Source organism: Balaenoptera borealis, assembly GCF_965194805.1.
Source record: "Balaenoptera borealis genome assembly, chromosome: 12".
Classification (NCBI taxonomy): domain Eukaryota; kingdom Metazoa; phylum Chordata; class Mammalia; order Artiodactyla; family Balaenopteridae; genus Balaenoptera; species Balaenoptera borealis.
The window spans coordinates 65,113,508-65,131,273 of NC_138869.1; the positions used below are offsets into that span (position 1 = coordinate 65,113,508).

A 17,766-nucleotide genomic window follows, 5' to 3' on the forward strand; every position below is an offset into this window, starting at 1 on the left:
CAGATTTTGGTACCTAGAAGCCGGATACCCAAAACTTGCCATATGTTTGAATTACTTAGAAGTCAGGTTATGGTCAAAAAGAGCAAAGGTATAACATGCTGGAAGGTCGTTGACTCTTGTTAGACCTTGGTGATGACACATTTGGTAAAACTGTCACCTGCAATGCCTTGGAAGGCAGACCATGTGCTTATTGGGCCTGGAAAAAGAATGTCTGTGTGTATCAGTGACTTCTTGTCAGTGCTAGCTAGTTTGCAGAAATGGAAGGCTTTCTCCTTCCATCTGCATTTAGAATGTAGCATGCAATTTAAACTGAGTCCAGTAATGTTAAATCTTCAAGGTTTGAAAAAAACGAATGACGTCTACATCTAAATTGCAAGAGATAAGAAAAAAAGCCTGTGAACTCAAGGCTTTCTCAAGAGCTTTCTCTTTAAGTGTTTTCTGCCAGACACTGAAATCCATCCCAAGGGTAAGCCTCAGCTTCAGTGCATTATCTTCAAGCTTTTTGTTTCATATGGCAATTAAGTCACTGCCAAAAGTTGGAGAGAAAAGAGGCTGAGCAGCCTTAATAAAAGAGGAGAGTTTTCAGGCTTATTTATGACCAAATAAGATCTCTGGCTGTAGTTACTTGCAATGAAACCAAACAGAAAGAAATAATTTGGAAAGCTATTAAGTTTTTGAGAAACACAAATTGCAAAAGAAACCATATTACTGGCCTGCTAGAGCAGGTGACTATTTTGCCCTCAAGGAACCACTGGACACCGACCCCCTCAAAACCTGCACCAGCAAATTGAAACTAGATATCATTTTCTCCCATCAATTGCCAAATATATGAAATAAGGACATAAATGCTGTGTTGGCAGGGAAACACAACATGGAACCCCTTATGCACTGCTGCTGGGCATGTGGACTGATGTGGACATTCTGGAAAGCAATGTCATTGTCATATGAAAGCCATTACTCACCCTTCTAAGTGTTTATTCCAGAGACATTCTCACGCAGTTTCTTAAATGGACATGTATGCGGACATTTATTTTGTCATTGTTTGTAGTACCAAGATGCTGGAGGAAATCTAGGTTTTCATCATTGGAGGAAAGGATAAGTAAAATGATGCTATGCTTTGTTAGACACAACGTATCATATATAATAGCAATATAGATGTTAAAAGCAGTGCTGATTGAAAAATCAAACAGATTGAGCTATATATTATGATACCAATGTACTACTAAATGATGTGTGAAATGATGGAGCCATAAGGTTGTACAGTGCAGCGTGATTTGTAAAAAGAAAAAGATTGGAAACAAGCCATATCCATGCTAGGGGACAGTGGGTGATGATGTACAAAAGAGAAAGTTCTTTATATACTAATGGAAAGATTGTCAGAATATATTAAGTAAAAAAGCAAAGTACAAAGCAGCCTATCTAGTAAGTTATTTTTTGTGCAAAAAAGGGGATAAGAATATCTGTATTCATATCTGCTTTATTTGAACAAAGAAACACTGGGAGGATAAACAAGAAAGCCATAAATGTGGCTACATGTGGTAGGGGGCCAGGAGGCAGGAACAGGGTGGGTGGGGACAGCTGTGTGGGAGACTTTTCACACACACGCTATGTAGATATACAGATATATAATTTTTAGGCTTTTGATTTTTTTATTACTCAAAGAAGCTTCATTTTAAATTTAGCTTTCTGACTCTGTGCTTGTGCCTTCAACACTTTCACAAGGGAAGTGCCCCTCCATAGGAAAGCACATGTGACCGGTCACAGACATGCTTAGCAGACATGGACCCACCATGGGCCCTGCTGACATGTTGTTTTGTTTCAGGAAACCTCATAAGTACTTTAGGTCTCACAGCAACAACTTCTCAAAGTTGGCCCGGGCACATTCCACACGCAGATTTTGGTGCTTTCCCAACCTTCTGGGTTTAAGAGTAAACAATTCTATTGCCAGGGGTTCGGGACAGCCTCGTTTTGTCAGAGGCCGTGTTGTGGGGCAGCCTAGGATGTGTGGCATGCCAGATGCTGGACTGTTCTCAGTGCCTCCAGACACTATCCCCAGAGAGTAAAATATATTCTAAACCATGAGAATGCACAGTATGTATTTTAAAAATTAAATGAAAATACATGCACATAAGCACTCCATGCATTACAAAGACACACAAATAAAAAATAAAGGATAAACAGGTGGATAGTTTGTCCAAAGTGTAGGAGGAGAATGGGAGTGGGGAATTCAGATCAAAAAGGAATAAATGAATAAATACAAATAAGAAAGGGGCCCTGACCAAACCTGTGATGAGGATGGGCTACAAACTGAAGTCAAAAAAAAAAAAAAGCAGTAAATTTTAGAAGAGGTGTTCCAATTTCTCCAGTGGTTTTGGGAGGAAAAAAATATTTTCCAACAGTTTGTTGATCTTTAATTTGCCAGGATATCAAGGAAAGTTTGAACAATGTATAATTGGCCACACTCCAATAGAAGCAGGGAAAATGGCTTGTGAATATGTTTCTAATGCAACTTGTTTAACATTAAAAAGAGAACATGAAATTTTATTCCTTCAGTTGAATAAAGAATTAAAGGGAAGAATCTATTAATACGAGAGGGGGAAATGCACTAATAAATTGTGAAAGGAATTATGGAATTATGGCAGAGCAAGGGAAGAAAGTACCACCACAACAGCAGCACACCAACCTGCCCTTTATCCAGGTCACTGTTCGCATTCTCTGAGTCCATCGTCTCCGTCCTTTTCCTCTTTCCTTTTCTAAGAGCTTGGGTATTGGTAATTTCCTCTGTTTGCAAGATCTTCTGCATTTTCTCAGTTAGTTACCAAAGGTTTTCTGAAATTGTAGGAGGAGGGAATGCCCATGAGATGGTGCTACTCTGGACGTAGTCCAAAAGTTAATGTTTTTCCTTAAAATGAAAAACAAACAAAAGGATCCATAATATGTTTACAACTGTATGTTTCATAAAGGGACTAGCCACTCAAGTAAATTATTTTACTCAATACTTCCTGTCATTCTTTCTCCCACTGGCTAATTTAGGACACACTTTCACTTGGTTCAAAATCATGAGGATATCATGTTTCCAGAACGTGAGATACAAGAAGTTGTCATTTATAAAATCAAATAGTATAAATTTTTTCCATCTTTTCAAGTTTTTTCTTGTCAATCAGTTATGAGGAGTCTAAAAAACAAAGTAGAAACCTTACAAAATTATGCAAATGATTTGAGGGCTGAAGTTATATAACTTTAGGAAAAAGACATTAATAATAGCAGATCTAGGGACTTCCCTGGTGGTCCAGTGGTAAAGAATCCGCCTTCCAATGCAGGGGATGTGGGTTCGATCCCTGGTCAGGGAACTAAGATCCCACATGCCGTGGGGCAACTAAGCCCGCGCACCACAGCTACTGAGCTCACGCACCTCAACTAGAGAGCCTGCGTGCCACAAACTACAGAGCCCACACGCTCTGGAGCCTGCACGGCACAACTACAGAGCCCACGCGCCCTGGAGCCTGTGCACCACAACTAGAGAAGAGAAAACCTGCTCGCCACAACTAGAGAGAAGCCCACGTGCCTCAATGGAGATCCCGCAGGCCTCATTGAAGATCCTGCGTGCCACAACTAAGAGCCGACACAGCCAAAGATAAATAAAATAAATAAATGAAAATAATAAATAAATCTTAAAAAAAAATAATAGCAGATCTCATCAGGATCAAAAATATTCCAAGGGAGATCAATAAGAATGGCCTAGAAATTTGTTCTGTTTTTTTTCTGAAAACTCTAAAGTTTTGAGATGGAAGATTTTCTTTGGTGTAAACTTAAGTGTAGTACCATAAAGAATGCAAAAAAATCTCAAAGGCAACAATGCATTTCATAAAAATTTTAAGGTAGAATCATTTTTTCAAAACCTGATAAAACAGATGATAGTTTTTAAGCTTAATAGTTTTGAAATGATCAAATGTAGCTTTTGCTGTGTATGGATGATTCAACACTTCTGGTCATAGCAACTTTTTTTTTTTTTTTTTTTTTAATATTTATTTATCTGCCTGTGCTGGGTCTTAGTTGCGGCACGCAGGATCTTCCTTGCTACGTGCGGAATCTTCATTGTGGCATGTGGGATCTAGTTCCCTGACCGGGGATTGAACCCAGGCCCGCTGCATTGGGAGCATGGAGTCTTAGCCACTGGACCACGAGGGAAGTCCCTGTAACATCCTTATTACTTGCATATGTTGGTTTGTTTTCATGAAAAGATATTTAATTATAAATAATAAAACTTTACAGAAGAGACTAGCCTAAAGGGACTTCGACAAATATGTGGATTGTTGAGTAGAAGGTAACTATACTCTTTACCAAATTACACCAAGTAATCATTTTAGAAAATATGGTTCTTTTACCTATTTTAAGAGAAATTCATTATTCTCTACTCCAAGCATAAAATTATATTTAGTATTTCCAAGGTTGCTTCTTGTGACTTTTTGAAAACTTACTTTAGGTTTTCAAATACATGAATAGTGCTTCAGCTAACTCATGGGACTGGACTGTAATATCTAACTCACAAATATCAGAGATCTTACTTAGTATCAAGCTTTATTAATAATTTCAAAGATACAAGCAATCAAAAGGCACAGGCAGAATGGGGAGATCTAGGACATCCTGGCTTTGTAGGTTCTTCCTTCTAGAATAAGAGGTGAGGCCTCTAACTGAGGTTTGGCGGTCACCTCACACAGTGGGTGTGTTTAAGTCGTGACACTTCTCCATTTTATACCTCAGAGTTGTACAGCTTGCATGACCTTCTCTAGGGAGTTATAAATCCATAGATCCTAGGTATGTTAGCCAGAGGCAATTTTAAATCAGGGGTACACAGTTAAGAGCATTCCATAGACAAAAAATCCACTTGTAGCAAATATCATTCATCTGTTTACTCAGAGCAAGGTCAACACACATTTTCTGTGAAGCATCAGATAGTACATATTTTAGGCTTTGCAGGCCAAGGGGCAAAATCAAGGATATTATGTGGGTACTTATAAGCAAGAAGAAAATAAATCTTCACAAAATTTTTATTCATAAAATTGAAACTATACTAATAATAATTGAGTATAACTTTTTGTCAGACAGGCCTACAAATGAGACTGGAATTTAAAAATATATCTTGTTTAATTAGGGTTCAAAGTGTTCCCTACCATCAAAATTAATGGCAAATGCTCACTTGCCAATGCTGACCCATTATGAGATTTTATGAATTTTGTGACCTTGGGTTAGGCAATGATTTCATAGATATGACAACAAAAACGTTATTTTCACAAATGATACCATCAAGAAAGTAAAGACAACTTACACAATGGAAGGAAATATATGAAAATAGATCTCACAAGGGACGTGAATACAAGATATATAAAGAACTCTTACAACACAGTAATAAAAAGACAAATGCCCCAGTTTTTTAAATGGACAAAGGATTTAAACAGACATCACTTCAAAGAAGATATATAAATAGCAAATAAGCACATGAAAAGAGGCACAGTATCATTAATCACTACATAAATGCTCATAAAAACTACAGTGAGAGGCCTCTTCATATCCACTGAGATGACTATAATCAAAAAAGACAGAAAACAAAAAGTTTTTGTAAACATATGGAGAAATTGGAACCCTTATATCTTGCTGGTGGGATTGTAAAATAGTGCAGGCATTTTGGAAAAGTCTGGCAGCTCTAAAAGTTAAATATTACGTCATCATATGACACATCAATTTCATTCCTACGTATATACCCAAGAGAAATGAAAGCATACATCCATACAAAAACTTGTACACAAACCTTCATAGCAGTATTAGCCATAATAGCTAAAAAGTGGAAAAATACAAATGTCTATCAACTCATGAATAGATAAATAAAATGTGGTGCATCCCTACAGTGAAATATGATTCAGCAATAAGAAGAAATGAAGTTCTGATACATGCCACAACATAAATGAGCCTTGGAAACTTTATGCTAAGTGTAAGACATCAGTCCCCAAAGATCACACATTGTATGATTCCATTTATGTGAAATGTCAAGAATCATCAAATTTATAGAGAGAAAACAGATTAGTGGTTTCTTAGGAGTGAGAGATTGGGCGATGGGGGGAGGAATGCCTGCTAATGGGTTTCTTTTAATGGGGACAAGAATGTTCTTTAAAAATTGGATTGTGGTGTTTGTTGCACAAACCCTGTGAATAAACAAACAAACAAACAAAAAAACATTGAAATATGTACTTCAAATGGGTGAATTGCATGTGAATGATATTTCAATACAACTATTTAAAAAATACATAATAGGTTCAAATATTTTCTGCAAAGTACCTTCTGATGAATAATAAAATGAATAACTGTAGGCTTTAAGGACCTTACATTTTCACAAGTTTTGTAAAATTTTCCAACAAACCTTTTTCCCTCTCCACACACATTTTTAACCACCATCAATTGTATCACATCCTAGCAGATTCCACCTCAGGTTGTACTGAATTAGTGTTTTCTCAACCTCTTTGGAAATATTCTCTCCCACAGTTGTTTCACAAAGACTATTTATAATGGCTAATTTGTGAGTCACTCTAAATTAATCAGCAATTACTCCTCAAATAAATAAGAACTGAGCAATATCAGTAACATCTGTTGATTAGTCAAGAGCCAAGAAAAACTCAGAGTCATTTGCCATGTGTTTTAATTATGTTGCTCCTGATGTCCTCATTCCTTTGAATAACTGTTTTTGCTGAAAGGCAAATTGTCTTAAGTAAGTTTATTTTTTTCTGGGCACATGCCTTAAGCTACTGCAGTAAAACACGATTTAATTAACTCACTATCGGTAAATGACTTTCCTTGCTTGGCTAACAAACAAACCACACAGAAACTTATTTTGGTTACAGACTCATTTTCATTTCTCATTTTTGTGAAGAAACTCTGCTGTGATATTTCATTTAAAATTTTCTAATTGTTGTGACTTGCTGTCCTGTGAGTTGGATGAATGCTGAGTTTGGTAATATGACATATATATGTTTTTTTTTAAGCACAGCTATAGTGTCAGTGTATAATACACACAATGCTTTGCCATCTAGTTTGGTAACAAAATAATCCACACGCCACTCTGCTTTAAAAGCACTAAGTCAAATTTTCTCTTTTTTTTTTGCTGTGGAATGACTGGCATACACTGGTAGTAAAAAAATAAAATGCAATGTCATACAATGGTATGACGATATGCACGACACTAAAACAATGTCAAATTATTACAACGGCATCACCGTGGTTTGTGCTGCACTGAGCAGGCTACCCCGTGTGGTCTCTGTCACAACTACTCAGCTCTGCCCTTGCAGCATGAAAGCACACAGGCAATCTGTAAACACAGCAGTGTGGATGTGCTCCAATAAAACTTTATCTGTGGACACTGAAACTTGAATTTTATACAGTTTTCGCATATCATGATATGCTATTCTTATATTGGTTTTTTTCAACTATTTAAAACTGTAAAAAACATTCTTAGCTTACAGGCTGTACAGAAATAGGAGGCAGGCAGAGGGGCAGCAGGTTGGTGAACCCAGACCTAGGGGCTCAGTTATCACATTGAAAAGAAGTTCAGTTGTGTCACATGCTTCCTTTTCTGTCATCCTCATTTCTCTTCCTGGCAAGCAGAACAACTGCTTTAAGTTCTTTCTCCCCAGTGCCTTACTTCACTGCACATTATTACTAAACATTTAGAGCAGTACTTGAGAGACACAATATATAGCCAGTTAGATCAGACAGCAAATTGTTATTATTTGATAAAACTGGATTTTGCCAGATTTAACTGGTAAAATCTGGATTTTGCCAGATTTAACCGGTCATCATCACTAAATAATAAGTATTATTTAGTGATGGTAACAGATGCCAGAGTCCTGGTTCACAGGGGTTGCTGATAAGCCCAGGGTGGGAGAGAGGGGGACTGGGAAGTTACTGATTAATGAGTATAGAGTTCAGTTTTGCAAGCCAGATGATGGTGATGGTTGAACAACAATGTGAATGTACTTTAGGCCCTTGAACTCTACACTTAAAATGGTTAAGATGTAAATTTGATGTTATGTGTTTTTACCACAAAAAAAATTGGAAAAAAATTAGTTTGCAAAAATACAGATTTTGTAATATCCTAACTGTACTAAAATTTTCTCCTGCTGATATGATTTCATTAAAGAGCAAATCCTCAAGTTTCTTCACAAACACACAATTCATTCAAGACCAACCAGAATGGACATATCAGACCTCTTTTAGAAGCTCTACTTTTCAGTAGATTTCAGGCCACTGTTCTTACATTCACAGACAGGTGGGTCAAGGTTTGTACTACCTGCCAATTAGCAAATTCAGAATGGGTATTATGAATATGGCTATATATTAAACACTACTAGTTCCTATAGTTGGTAAAAAAATTTACCATGGAGTTATCTGCCACTCTTTATTTATTTTTAAAAATAAATTTATTTATTTATTTTTGGCTGTGTTGGGTCTTCGCTGCTGCACGTGGGCTTTCTCTAGTTGAAACGATCTCATTGCGGTGGCTTCTCTTGTTGCAGAGCACGGGCTCTAGGTGCCTGGGCTTCAGTAGCTGTGGCACGCAGGCTCAGTAGTTGTGGCTTGTGGGCTCTAGAGCGCAGGCTCAATAGTTGAGGCGCACGGGCTTAGTTGCTCCACAGCATGTGGTTTCTTCCCGGACCAGGGCTTGAACCCGTGTCCCCTGCATTGGCAGGCGGATTCTTAACCACTGTGTCACCAGGGAAGTCCCTGCCCCTCTTTATATTTTATTTATTTATTTATTTTTTTGCTAACAGAAACCATTTGATTAATTCCCAGGTAGTTGTAAGGGGCAAGATTAAATATAACCACAGCCATGAGACTCTCCCAAGATACGCGGTTGGATGAATAATATGTCAATGGCTTTCAATTTTTTTCCAATCTTTTGTACCTCACGGCAAAATATACATTCTACATTTTGATCCAGAAAACACACATGCACACATACACCCACACACACAAAACTAAAACAAAATTTCAGGAAACATACTCACTTTTACTGCATGTGATGCAGTCTCTCAGTTTCTATTCTATCTACTGTATTTTATTTCATTTTAATAAGTGCTGACTGATCACAGCATGTTAAGTTGATTTCGCAACTCACTAATGGGTTATAACCCATACCTTGAAAAATGTTCTAAGCAGCCTCCAAGTTATGAAAAAGACGTATGAGAAATAAGACACAGAGAACGGAGAACTTTGTAACTAATGAAAGCAAATTAAATTAATAAAAATATAAATTATTAATGCATTTAGGTTTACTTTTAATATGTCAATAATACAATTAATGCAGGAGTTCAAAAATACAAAAGCCGCCTCTGAAATTCTAAGAAACAAAAGGCACCATATTTTTTTAAAATAAATTTATTTATTTTATTTTTGGCTGCGTCGGGTCTTCATTGCTGTGCGCGGGCTTTCTCTAGCTGCGGCGAGAAGGGGGGCTACTCTTCGTTGTGGTGCGCAGGCTTCTCATTGCGGTGGCTTCTCTTGTTGCGGAGCAAGGGCTCTAGGCACGCAGGCTTCAGTAGTTTTGGTGCACTGGCTTAGTTGCTCCGCGGCATGTGGGATCTTCCCAGACCAGGGCTCAAACCCATGTCTCCTGCATTGGCGGGTGGATTCTTAACCACTGTGACACCTGGGGAAGCCCAAGGGACCACATTTAAGGAAACTAAATGAACATCAAAATATCATTCAGGTATCTCACCTCCCTTTGTATTTAAATAAAAATTCTCTGTTATGAATTAAATAAAAATCATGAAAGGCAAGTACGGCACTACAATAAAACTTAAGTACCCTTTCAAATTGCCAAAAGTTTTGGATTGTTTTCTATACATATCGGTTTTGGAATGTACAGGCATAGAAGGTCCTCTTCAGTACTCAAGTCAGAGTATGAACTGAAGACACCCCTCTAAATGAGTTCCAAAGTGCCAGGAAAATAGTGCCAACATATTTCTAAATATCCAGTGGCTGGTTTAATGTTCTCTGTAAAATGGGCTACTAGCTTCAGCTCAGCCTTTGGCAAGGCATGGAGGAGGGACATGTCCATATTATTATTTTTAATTATATATACACTAGAAGAAGGCAAACCAGGATTGGAATGGCTCTGAGTCAACTACACTTCAATTTTTTTAAAAATTGAAGATCTAAAAAAAAAAAAAAAAAAAAAAACACCAAAGATCAGAATGGCTCTGAAGGGTTAGGTGTCCTCTCCTGCAGCAAGCACAGCGCTCTACTGAGCAAAGCAAGTGCTTCCTCATCAAAGTGTTCTTGACTTCTGGACAGAAATTACGGGGTTTTACTAATATCTATTAGGGAGCATTTCAACTCACTCTTTTTCCTCTTGCCATTTCCAAATGCCATCTAACGTGTTTTCAATTTCCAAGTTGTTCCAGAAATATCCCAACTAAAAAGATGATCAATATACTTTAGGATGATTCGGCAATGCTGCCAAACTATGATTGCATGACTTAGACTGATTGGAGACTGTGTGTGAACCTCAGAAACACTAAGTGTGTTTGAGGGACTCTAGACCTGAATCATTTTCAACTTCCCATGATGAGAAAGGAAAGAAAAACAGTCTCATCAGGCCAGAGTTTGTGGATGCACTTTTACTAAAGCTAATTTAACCAATGAGATGTGATGTCATGCACTGTCATGCATGTAACCATTATCTAGGAAAGGAATTCATTTAGCTCCCCATCCTGCCCTACCTGACATCCTTAGACCTTTCCAATCCTGTCTCCTTCATTTAATAACAATAAAAATATTGTTAATATTTACTGAGTACTTACTATACCATTCAAAGCGTTTAACCTATACTAACTCATTTAATTCTCACCGTCACGCTCCAGGGTAGGTCCAAGGATTATTCACACTTAACAGATGAGGAAACTGGGGCCCCAGTGGACCCTGGCAACCAATCCCAGTTGCTAACCCATAAGAAGGACTCGAGCCAGAAGTTAGAAACTAATCATCAAGTCAGCTTTTCAGCAAATTCTATCATCTCCAGTAACTAGCTTTTGCTTTCTTTGCTTGATGAAGCTCTTACAAGGCCCTCCTTGCCAAGTTCTGCCTCATAGTCCCATTTCCCCAGAGACTGGAGTCTTGACAGGATCATCAGAGCTTCTCAGGACTGTCATCCTGCTCAGCCACCAGGGCTGGAGACCCGCTCTTTGCCCCTCTGATCCCTTCTCCCCCCAATCTTTAAGCTGCTCTCTAAGCCTGGAGGTTGACACGCTTGGGCTCCCTTGCCCTCGTCCCAGCTGGGTTCAGCCAACAGCATGTCCAAGCAGGAGATCAGAGGGAAGGAGAACAGGGAGTTAGGAGGATGTATCCTCCTGCCTCCCTTCCTAGGGGGTTGCCTTGTCTATGTGACCCTCTCCTTTCAGGTTGCGATAACCACTTCCTTCCCTCTCCCTGTAAGCCTACAGCTGGTGACATTTCCATTATGACGAGCCCTGAGGTACAGCACTGTTCCTCCTGGTTTGCCTACACCCAGCTGCTATGGTCAGAATGGGTCCTCCCAAAATCCATATGTTGAAATCCTAACCCTCATAGGTGATGGTATCAGGTGATGGGGCCTTTGCGAGGTGATTAGGTCATGATGGGGGGAGCTGTCATGAATGGGATTAGTGTCCTTATTAAACAGTCTCCAGAGGGATCCTCAGCCCCTTCTGCTAGGTGAGGACACAGTGAGAAGTCGGCAGTCTGCAGCGCGGAAGAGGGGCTTCACCAGAACCCAACCATGCTGGCACTTGATTTAAGACTGCCAGCCTCCAGAATTGTGAGAAATACATTTCTATTGTTTATAAGCTACCCATTCTCTGGTATTTTGTTATAGCAGTTTGAGCAGAGAAAGACATGAACTTTCTCTTCTGTACCAGAGTCTTTCTGCTGCTCCTGACCTGGCAGGAAAGCCAGATGCCAAATGGCTCAGTCTCTGTCTCATCTGTAATGAGACAGTGAGACCAGCTCATTTTCATCTCGATGTGTTCAGGAACAAGATGCCTACAGCAGAGAGATAATAGTGCAGAAATCAGAGGCTGGGAGCATTGGAAGATAATCTTCACCTGCTCCACAATGTCACCTGTCCCCTCAAATGTCTACGAAAAGCCTGTAGCCACATAGAGAACAGACTTGCAGTTGCCAAGGGGGAGGGGAGTTGGGGGAGGGACGGATTCAGAGGATGGGGTTAGCAGATGCAAACTAGTATATATAAGAATGGATAAACAACAAGGTCCTACTGTAGAGCACAGGGAACTATATTCAATATCCTGTGATAAACTATAATGGAAAAGAATATGAAAAAGAATATACATATGTATAACTGAGTCACTTTGCTGTATAGCAGAACTTAACACAACATTGTAAATCAACTATACTTCAATTAAAAAATAAAAAAGCCTGTAGCTGTGTGTGTGTGTGTGGGACCACCTGCAAGTCTGCACAAAAAAGTATATGCAAAACTCAGAGGGACTCCGGATAAGTTTTCCTATGGTTCTAGGGCCTCCAAAATCTTTTCTAAGGAATATCAATTTTTGTGAGTATTTATCTCCTTGGCTATTCTTATGTTATTACCTGTCCCCACCCTTGATATTTATGTGCCGTTTCCCCATTTATCAGAAACACAAGTGCAGAGTTACACCTAAAGAAGAGTAAGAAAAATGAAGAGTTCTATTTTAGGATGACTGTTAAGTCATGTAAACCATCTGCCACTTCACACTTTTTTGATTAAAGTAGAACATTCTATCCATCTTGAAAGTTGAGTGCAAGATGAGATCATTAAGATTTTTGCTTTAAGGGACCATATTCTAGAACATTAATAAGTTTCAGACCAATTTTTAAAATTCACAAAATGTAATGATTTTGATGCAGGAATCAATGCCTATGCATAAAAATCAGGAGTGATGCAACTTTCAAATATTAATTTATCTTACCAGTTATAACATGAAAGGACAAGCTAATTTCTCTTTGAAATATCTGCCATGTTAATATCGTATACTAATGAAATTAAGTGTATACCATTTACCAATGTGTCTATTAATTTTGTACTTTAATAGTCTTTAAAGTTTAGGTCTAACATAATTAATCTGCTGAGTCACATATTTCAGATAATTTACTTAATCAATCATCTTAACTGCTTTGCCCCCTCATCTACTACCAATATTAGATACTAATATTATTTCAATACAATATTATTACTACCAATTTCTTGCTCTAATATTCTTTTGTACCCTGTTGAAGCAACATTACATTCCCTGATGAGGAAACCCAGAACATGGTCCTGTGCCCTGTGAGTGAGGAGAAGTAAACAGGGACCATACCAGCCAACTCCTGGGGTGCTGGTGCCCCTTAATCCAGGCACCAAGACCCAGACTCCATCAGCTCACCTGGGGCAGACTGCCAGGAGGTGGGGGACACTAACTGTGACCCTGCAGTGTCTGCTCAAGGTGGGTTCCTGCTTCACTGCAGATGGCCCCAAAATGAAACTGTGCAAAGAATAGACCCAGAGGGATCTGAGACACTCAGGAAATTGTGGTTCAAAGGCTGTCTCTGGGTGGAATGCGTGAATATTGTACGAAACCCTTCACAGCCTACAGGGTCAGCAGGGAACCTGGAGGACATAGAACCACCAGACTGAGAGAGTAGGACAGCCTGGAAACTGGACTTGCCCACTGGAGTGAGGAAGTCCCATGATGAAATAGCCAGCCTTGTAATGTGACGGAATGTGATCACAGTGACAGGACATGGGGACCTAGTGTCCTGGGAATATGGGGGGCGGGGTTCACAGGCACGGCAAGCGTGGGAAGGCAGAGACAGTGGGTGGATGGAGCTCAGCCACTAGGATGGGTGGGCGGTCTTCCACACCACAGGCAGGGTTATCCTGGTAGGATCCAGGGCCCCGGCTCCCAGGTCTCCGGGGAAGGCTGGATGTTGAAAAGCCTCACAGCCGATGCTAAGGCAGGATGTAGGAGGAATGGCTGCTACGTTCACCAGGATATCCAGGAGTAGTTTCTGGGAGCCTGATACGAAGTCCTTGCCTCTCTTTTAGCCTTAAGACTACAGAGATCCTTGCAGACTCAGCTGAAGACTGAATTCTAGGACCAGTGTTTTTTGCTCAGAATGGGCTTATGCATTCAAACATCTAGATGGTTGTGGAGTGGCCCTAGATAGTTAATACAGGCTTCCCTTCTCAGGGCTGAAACTGACATCCCAATGAAAGTTACTGAGTGAACTCTCTTGCCCCTCTCCCAATCTGTTTAAAGTTGCGGGAAGACAAGGAAACTCAGAGAACACTGTCTCCACTTAGCCGTAGGGTGGGCGGTGTTCGCCTGCACTGGGGAAATGTCCCTGAACTTGCATAGGTTAGAGCTGAGTGCTTCCTCAGCTCGTCCTAGGCTGATGGTGCTCCAGACCCTTCTCCCAGTCTCAGGGGAGGCACTTAGGTGATGTGATGCCGATGGATGAGAGAATGATTTGATGCTGCAGAAGCCTTGGTATCTGTGTGGATTTGTATGGTTTTGAGGATTCTCTTTTTCTTTTTGATAACTCCTTAAGAACCTGGTGAAAACTATGGACCATGTCCCTCCAAAGAGACTCACAGTTTTACATATAATTTCAGGTCCCTAGAATCCTGTTCGTGAACTCCAGGTTAAAAGCTCCTACAGCAGAGATAAGACCAGCAAGAACAGGCTTTAGGTTTTTGGCTTTCTTCTGTGAAATGTAAACTTTACTGTATGCTAATTCAGTGAGTTTGCTATTTGTTTCCCTGTCTTACTCCATAAAGTATTTTGGAACCACAAAGACATTTTAAGACATATTTTTCTTTCTGTTCCTAAATCCATGAGATGTCATTACACTGGGATAATTTCAATACTCTCTGGAACTGTGTGTTTTTGAAACATCTTTTACTAATTTTCGGTTACTCATCCCATTTTCCTTGATACGCTTGCTATCTCTGTTCTCTTAATGACATTCTTTCAGGCCATCAGCATGCTGATGCATTAGCATACAAAGCTACTACCACAAAATATTTAACGCAAAAGTCCTACAAAAAATTATTGTAAGAAATGGAGATAATTTAGCTATTAAATATTGCTGTTGTTTTATTAAGACAATCTGGAATTTAATTCATAAACATCAGTTAATCAAGAATTTCTTCATCTCATAACATATTTACTATGTAACTTATAAACCTCTTACTGTACTTTTTTCCCTTTTTTCACTTAAGAATATTGAAATGCTTGTAATGAACATGGCAACTCTTATCTTGGATCTAGAAGGCAATGCCTTCTGCTTTCAAACTTGCTTTGTAAGTTGCCCATTCTTAGAAATGGTGGAAATATTTCACACTATCTGAATAATAATGAACAAGGCTGCAAAGTGATTTATAGCTCTGAGAGCTTTAAAATTTGATTTATGAACAGCTCTCAGATTTTCTATTGGCAGTTCATACAACTATGAGTAAACTTTCTGGCCAAATGACTCAGTATTTTGCTGTATGACTAATCCCGCACTCATTGTGGAAACTGTGGAAATGAATTCTATTTGCTTGTGGATAATAAATGATTACTTTCCAAAAACTGTCTGCAAAGCATTATAGAGTAGATGAATTCAATTATACTGATGTTTTTAAACTCTCAAACTCAGCAGACTTTTTTGAGAAGCCTGTAATGTTCACAAAAAAGAACAACCCCTCCCTCCAAGCATTATCATGGATTTTGCCACCCGTAGGACAACAAATCCTAATTAGGCTCTAAAATTTCTAAAATATTAAAAGAACAATTTGGGATGATGTCATTTGAAATATTTTCTCTTACAATGATGCCTTTAAGTTATTTTCCAAGTTTTTATTATTGTAAAATAAAGTCCTTTCCTGGGAAATATTTGCTGCAAATATTTGATATTATTGCAAATAACAATTGTTTTTCCTTCAAAAATGCAAAATTTAAAAAGACAATAGTGATGCGTCTATATGATGGCTCCCCTGATTCTGGTGGCTGGAAATTGCCTCCAAGATTATGTGAGTTGCTGTAGGTGCTCCCAAATGATGTAGCTCCTTGAACTTTCAATACAAGAACATGTATATGGTTGGCGTAGGCCCTGGTCTCAGACTGCCATGAAAACTACTTGGGAATAAACAGGCATACAACATGTTTCCTCAGATTCCTCCCAATTCCTTTCATGCCATTGATTTCTGAGAGTTAAACACTTCACTTAGGATCAAGAAGGTTGCCAGTCCAAAATCAGTATGATTTATTTCAAATCATTTATTGCTAGAGCCATTCTTACCCAAACTTTTTGTTTTCAAGGGGGTAACATTCCAATGGAATGTCTCTGTGTGATTACCAGTTGGGGCATCTACTCACTTCTATCGAGGTTTGTAATAAATGCTTACAAACAACCAGGGCTACATTCCAAGGCATTCCTTCTCTTTCCCTAAAAATCCTTCTTCTAGTCTGAGCGTTAGTAGCCAGGGTTGGTGGGGAGGAGCCCAGGGGCAGGGGGCCATCACAACCAGTCAGGGTCAGTTTTAATTCTGCAGAGTCAAAGGCAGTCTGAGAGCAGAAAGAACTGGTCTGGGGGACCCAGGGAGCATGAGGACAAGTATCTAAACCACAGACGCATTGGAGAGGTCATCTTCTCCCCTCCCTTCAACTCTCAGTTTCTCTCCCACTGCTGGCTCCATCTCCCAAGTTGTACCCCTGTCCTGACAAAAGCCCATGTGTTGCCCTTTACTCAGGCTTTACTTGCATTTCTACCCATGCATTCTAGAGTTAAATTTCTCCAAAGACCGTAGACAGCGCTCTTGCCTCTTCCCCACATCCTCGTCCCTCTCCAATCCACTCCCGTCTGGGTTCAGCCTCTCCCACTGCGATGAGCCAGTTCCCCGGAAGGTGTGCAGAGGCCTCCTCATCACCGGTCCTCAGCCCTCGGGCTCCTTACCCCAGATGTGCATCTGTCCTGGGAACCACTGAACTGGAAGCACTTCCCACATGTCATCTGCTCTCCTTCTCCAGTCCACAAGGGGAAGATATCTCCAAAGCTCTGATTCCAGTTTTTTTTTGTTTTGTTTTTTTACTTTCTGCACAAAGTGTAAAGGTTTTTTTTCTTTTTATTAAATTATGTGCAACATAGGCAAAATTATTTCAGTCAATAAATTTTTAAGGAATTTCACATGTTCTGATTTTTTTCCACTGCCAATCACCTTTGTTCCTCCGAAGTCAGAACCTTCAAGATAAGGTAGCCCTTGCAAAAAGAAGTTTTGCTCAATCCACAGTTGTCATGTCAGTCCGTCCACAATCCTTTTAGTTGGGCTTCTTTGATCTCCAATGGAATATGGACAAACTTCAAAATTCCCCACCTGTAATCTTTGGGATCCAATTTCCTCTAGCAGCTTTCTTTAGGACCATGTTTAGGGTCAGGAGATGGATCTGCCGGGTTCTGAACTTTAGATACCCTTTAAAAATGCATTAAGTTCAAATCATATTCACTCCTAAGCTGTCACACCCTAGAACAGTAGAGATCATTGGGATGTGCCAATACCTAAGATAAAAAAAGTTTGACTGTTTGGCTTTTCACAGTTCACTTGGCAGCTCTGTCTTGTAGTTCTTCCCCACAAATCTAACACATAGCTCTATGAGTAAAGGAAACCACATAGTTACTCTACGAGGTGTTTCCAGCAAGGTAGGTTTACAGAAAAAGCCC

The 17,766-nt window shown here is 39.5% G+C and overlaps 1 protein-coding gene across 16 annotated transcripts in view; it reads right to left on the reverse strand.

The window, feature by feature from the left end:
- Positions 1 to 17,766, reverse strand: part of BEND6 (BEN domain containing 6) — an 89,184-nt gene that overhangs the window by 67,710 nt on the left and 3,708 nt on the right. For all 16 annotated transcript variants that reach the window (XM_082347162.1, XM_082347161.1, XM_082347160.1 and 13 more), the window contains exon 2: positions 2,684 to 2,829. In XM_082347162.1, coding sequence (XP_082203288.1) covers positions 2,684 to 2,803 — 120 coding nt within the window. In that variant the 5' untranslated portion in view covers positions 2,804 to 2,829. The remainder of the gene's footprint in view (positions 1 to 2,683; positions 2,830 to 17,766) is intronic.